The following is a 6,095-nucleotide window of genomic DNA, read 5'->3' as shown; positions in this document are numbered from 1 at the left end:
CTACAAATCTTCTGGGGAATAAACTCCCTCTCCTCCATCAGGGCCTTGATCTCATCTACCAAGTGCCCATAAGCTGAACATAAAACTATTCTTGACAGTGGAGTCACATAAATAAAAAGAAAAACAACAGCAAATACAATCAGGCCCCGTTTGGTAGCGAAGTATTTTCTAAGCATTTTGAGAATACTGCAGTTTTTGAAATTACCATAGTTTTATCTACAATGAGTTGTTTGTTAGCGTCTAACTGTTGTTTTAATATTGTAGTATTTGGTAAACTGTAGTTTTTTCTCTGCTTAATAAAAAGAACCCCCGACCTGTTTTTAAAAAAACAGAGCAGGCGAAAAGAAGGGAGTCCCCTCGTTATCCTTCCCCGCTCCTCGCTCTAGCTCGTTCTCACGCCGTCGCCGTCGCCCTGTCGTCTTCCAGCGGCGGCCATGGGGAAACAAAGAGACAACGATGGAGAGAGCAAAGGTGATTACTCTACCCTCCATCCTCCCTCATCGCTCCTCCTGCCTCTCCCCGCCAACCGTCGGCTCCTTCCTCTGCACGGCCGTGCCGTTCTCCATTGTGCATGCCGCTGGTATCTGCGGACGGCGCCGCGACGCACAATCTCCTCGATGCCGTCCGACCTTGCTGACGAGAAGGCCATCCCCGATTCAGGGGAGAGTAGATTCTTCTTGGATAGATTGAGAAGCTGGCGTAAGGCTAGATGCAACCTAGATGATCTTAGCTTGGTGATAGCTTTATGTAGTAGCCTGAAATATGGCGTAAGATAGTCTGCATCGCTGCGATTTCAGAAATATGTATGTTACAGAGGCATTGCCTATCTAAGTTTTTGCTGGGTTACCAGCTTACAAATTTTGACAGCCAATCAGGCTGTGGAAGTGTAAATAGACTGTCTAAGACAAGCAGTAGAACCCCGATCTCGCTGCTGAAATGCACAACAGTCATACCATAGCGATTTTGCTGTTTTTCATTCAGACAATTCAGATTCCAGTATCCCTATTCGAACCTGATTCTCAAAAAAAGACAAATCACACCTGGTACTTTTAGCAGGGTGTAGGGGCTAGAGGTGACAGTTCATTAATTTGTAGCATCACTTCTGTATTTTGAATGACCCAATGCACGCCCTCATTGAGAGATTGTACATCACTTCTGTATTTTGCATCCCCACTTGGAATATCAACTATATGTGTTGGGTCAATATTGGAGCCAACCTGGTCAAACCATTGTTCTCCCCTGTCATGATTGCGAATAAAGTTATGAAGTGCACAACATGCTATGACAATATCAGGTTGAGATTCAATTGGATAATGTGAAGCACACTTCAATACTGGGAAACGCTTCTTCACAACGCCAATGATACGCTCGATGTGATTACGTAGTTGTGCATGCCTGAGATTGAATAGCTCTTTAGCATTTTGTGGCCTTTGGTTCCATCTAGCTTGCTCGTTCAAATGGTACCTGTAATTTCAAAAAGGTAATGAAGATGTGTGTATTTGCATTATAGTAGTTGGCCTAATAGAAGAACTTGGCTGTACCTGACATTTCGGTAGGGTGCAATAAAATTAGGTGTATTTGCATATCCTGCATCAATCAAATAAAATTCTCCCTCTGGCACATAGAAATTGTTTTCTAGTGCATCTTGTAGAACTCGAGCATCAAAAGCTGAACCTTCCCAGCCCGCACTGACATGGACGAATTGATTATCAAAATTACACGCCACCATGACATTTTGTGATAATGTTCCTTTTCTATTGCGATATGGGTCTTGTAGTCTCGGAGATATGCTAATCGGAACATGCGTCCCATCAATTGCTCCGATACAATCCTTCATAAAGATAGGAAATACTGATGACAAATATGTAACAATATTTACAAATGATATGTAAGAACTACAAGATGCATACCTGAAAGTACGGCATAAATTTAGGGTTGCTTGAAACCTTTCGAGGGACATTAATTGGTGGCAACTGTATGAGCTGTCCAGATAGTGACATGATACTTTGTAGCACTTTATTGAAATAGATACTTATGGTTTGACCACTATGTTGAAATCGCCATTGCAGAGTACGGTTGCTTGCATTCGCCGAAAGGGCATATAAGAATATTGCTACTTGCTCTTCCACGGAAACAAGCCTCTCATCTTGTAGAAGTTGTCTTTCTCGGAAGCACTTGACCAAATTATGGAATATATATTTTTTCATCCGAAAATCTCTTTTACATCTCAATTCATGACCCTCCAAAACTTCTCTCACGTACTTATGTCCCGTAAGGATGGAAGTGTGAATACGTTGGCGATTGGTTGAACCTCTCTCGCCTGTGTATACGGCTTTGATGATGGCTAACTCATCATCTTCTCGGTGTTTACGCTTCAAAAAATTCCCCCACATTGATGGAGCAACTAGAAGGACTTACAGAGGACAGAGACGATGCAAGTATCAATTGAATGCGCGACCGTGGCCACGCGATTCAAGTTCTCGCGCAGCTCTTCGTGCCCCTCGACAGTGACGCAGATAACTGGCCAACAACGGCACGTGGTGGGTCGCCGCCTGAACGCGTAGCTCCGCTGCGCCTCAATGGTGGCTCGAAGAAGGGCAAGCCGCTCCGTCTAGCTGTACCTTCACCAGCAGGTGAGTCACAGGAGACGCCGTGCCATGGGTGGTCTTCTTTGTATACACAAGCTAGCCGTTCGGTTGTTATGCACGCTGAGTAAGGAATATCCAGCTAGCTAGCTACAAAAGCTCAACAGAAGTAGTATTCAAAACGCCGGCCAGCTGCATGTCCTTCCACTTTAACGGCTAGGTAGCTGACTATTTGTAAGCAACGGCTAGGCAATAATACTGTGTTTTGTAACAACAACCAAACAGGTCACAATAATCTCAATACTTCAAGATACTTTGGTATTATCAAAACTGTAGTATCTTGTACCCATTGACAAAAATACTGTGGTTTTTAATACTTCAATTTTTCTAATGTTTTGCTACCAAACAGAGCCTAATACTGTATTTATAAATCTAGACGCACAAACAGAGGCTAGTTGTGCAAAACAGAGTAACTACGACGCATGACATATTTACCGTGCATTTCACCGACCATGCAATGGTAACCAATGGCACATTGGAGCAATTCACATAATTCCAACATCTATAATTGAAATATGCAACCAACAAATATATAATTGAAACATGCAAGATACAATCCAAATTAATTTACTGCCACAAAACTGACGTAGCAGTACAACACACACAAGAGCCGAGATCTAGACCCGACAGCCACACGTACAAAGAAAACAAACATCAATCACGTGCACAACAACACCAAACACATACAAGAATAGAAGAGCAAATACTGACGACGACGTAGCTAGGCAGGGCGTCCCCACTGCATGCGGTGGCACCTCACTCATGCAGAGTGGCGTACACCACGTAGCTGGAGTAGTCCTTGGCCACCCTCCCCTCCGGCGCCGCCGCGTTCATCTTGGCGTCCGCGGCGGGGCACGCCACGCGAGCGGTCGCCGCCGGGCACGTCTTGGGCTGGCTCAGGAACGAGGCGCACTCCGCCGGGCCTCTCTGGTTGGCGAAGCCGGGGATGCAGTTGTGCTTCACGTCCAGCACGCCGTCCTTGATGAGTGCCGAGCACGCCGGCCCGACCGACGTGAAGTAGTTGCCCGAGAGCGTGAGGTTGGAGAGGCGGCCGGCCGGCCCGGCCAGCTTGCAGAGCGCGTCGGGGACCTGCCCGTACAGGCGATTCCCGGCGAGGTTGAGCTGCTCGACGCTCCTGAGGCAGGAGAAGGATGAAGGGATCGGGCCGGTGAGCTGGTTCATCCCGGCGTCGATGACGGTGGTCTTCGTGAGCATGCCGAGCTCGTTGGGGAGGCAGCCGGAGAGCTGGTTGTTGCGGAGGAGCATCTCGAGGAGGGAGTCTTGCATGTGCGCGATTGATGGCGGGATTGGACCGGCGAGCTTGTTGTTGACGAGGGCGAGGTAGCTCAACTTGGAGAAGCCAATGTTCGCCGGAAGTGGCCCCGACAGGTTGTCGTCGTTGAGGAGGAGTGCCTTAGCATTTGTGGCACTAGTAATGAGTCTGCTCTGAGTCTTCTGACCGCCTAGATGTGCACCTGCACCTGAACAGTGACCCATCCAGCATAATCTCGCTTGTAGATTTACAGGTGGTGTGGTTACATAAACCTTTTCGTCAGTAAACCCGTTGATATCACGTTGGGCTAAAGACTCTGCAAACTGGTCGTCGCTGGTGTCGAGCTTGTATAGGTATGCGAGTCCAGCAAGGATGGGAAGGTCGAAGGCACCAAAGTTGTTGGAGGAGGCCTGGAAGAGTGCAAGGTCTGGGAGCTGATCAATGAAGCCTTGCAGCTTCGGTGCACACAGGCCAAAGCCGTTGAGAACGGCCGATGTGATTGTGAGGTTCTGACCGTGCCCCGGCAATGCTGTGCAGTAGAAGCCAGCGTAGGTTTTCTCGCCACAGATGTCATGGCCGATCCAGGTCGACGTAATGTTCATGGGATCACGTGTGATAGTGTTTTTGAAGCTCTGGATGACACAATAGGCCTGGTAGAGTCTCTCATTTGGGAAGTCATGTGGCTGTGGATAGTCTGAGGGAGCAGTATGTCCTTGGCTGGTCTTGTAGGATAGTTGTGGCCGAGAAGATGCTACTGCAATCGCTGTTGTGCAAGAGAGCAGAAAGACGAGGTTTCGTGTGAAGGGAGATTTAAGGTGGATGGCCATATCTTTCTAAGGCTCTATACCGAGAGTATAAGTGGACCTCAACGAACAGGAAAGAGGGCAGGCAACATATATATAGGGAGAGCAGTGGTCCCGTACTCCCTGCAACATCGGCAGGCCTCGGATGCTATGGCATTTCAAACCGATCCCGCCAAAATAGGAAGGATCCGGCGAAGTAAACCCTAGAGCAACTCCAATGCGCCGACCAAAATGAACGGCACTTTTGTCCGTTTGGCTCGGCCGTCCGCTCGGCGTCCGCCCTAGTTATCATGTGGGTTGGCAGTGCGTCCGACGCGCCGGCCCATTTCATGTCCGCGCACAAATTTGAAAAGGCCCATGGCCGTGGATCATGCAGCGGCCATGCCGTCGCCCAAAGTTTATGCTGGCACCATGCCAGTGGCCGGCATACAATGTCAACTCCAAAAAACACCACACAGTTCATGCTGGCGCACTTGCCAGCGACCGACATACAAAAAAGGGGCGGAAGTTCGACCACTCCATCACGACCGTGGTCATGCTAGTACACTTGCCGACATACAAAAAAGGATGGCGCTCGCTGCCATAGACCACTCGTCGTCGAACTTGAGCATGTCGGACTGCATCTTCTCGAACCACGACCTCTTCCTCGGCGACACGGTGTTGAGGTCCACCTTCGTGATCTCCACCCCCATCACCATGATAGCGCCTTGGTCTTGGCATTGGCGGCCTCGAACTCTATCATCTTGGCTTGCTTATCCGCCTCCATCTCAAGCATCCTCGCTTGCTTCTCCACGTCCATCTCAAGCCACCTCCTTTGGATCTTCACAAAGGCGTTCATTTGCTCTTCCTTGTCTTGCCAGCGCTTCTCCTCCCTTGAGCCCTTCTTGGTCATATGCCCTCCACGGTTGTGATCAAGGCGACCGACGTCGCATCCCGCTTGCCCTCCTTCTTGGAGTTGGTCTTCCCCCATGGCCGTGGCTTCTCGCCCTCCCCAACCTCCTCCACGACTTTCTTCCCCCCACGCGCCATGAGGGCGGCATATTGCGCCTTGAACTTCTCCTCCCCGTTGATGATCCTCCAACAATGGGAGAGGTTGAAGGACTTGCCTTCGTGTTGGACCTTAAATACCTTCAAAGCTTGAAATGCCTACAAACAAATTGCATGCAAGTATATAGGCAAATGGATATGGAAATAGACATGCAAGCATAACCGGAATGGAAGCAAAGAGAGGCGCATGCATGCATACCATGTCTTGCATGCCGATGTCGCTCACGGGGCGTGCCTTGATTCTCCCAAGAGTGGCACAAAACTTGTTGCACTCTTGTTGGATCACCTTCCATCGCTTTGAAATGGACGCCCACCCGTGTGTGCTTT

The 6,095-nt window shown here is 48.9% G+C and overlaps 1 protein-coding gene across 1 annotated transcript; it reads right to left on the bottom strand.

Moving 5' to 3' along the window:
- Positions 1-3,159: 3,159 nt before the first annotated feature.
- LOC119326790 (uncharacterized protein At4g06744-like) lies at positions 3,160-4,771 on the bottom strand. The gene has a single exon (XM_037600396.1). It carries the CDS (start codon positions 4,743-4,745, stop codon positions 3,402-3,404), a length of 1,344 nt encoding a protein of 447 aa, XP_037456293.1. The 5' UTR covers positions 4,746-4,771; the 3' UTR covers positions 3,160-3,401.
- Between the last annotated feature and the right edge of the window lie 1,324 nt (positions 4,772-6,095).

The sequence above is a fragment of the Triticum dicoccoides genome, chromosome 6B (assembly GCF_002162155.2).
Source record: "Triticum dicoccoides isolate Atlit2015 ecotype Zavitan chromosome 6B, WEW_v2.0, whole genome shotgun sequence".
NCBI lineage: Eukaryota > Viridiplantae > Streptophyta > Magnoliopsida > Poales > Poaceae > Triticum > Triticum dicoccoides.
This window is presented reverse-complemented; position numbering and strand designations above follow the sequence as displayed.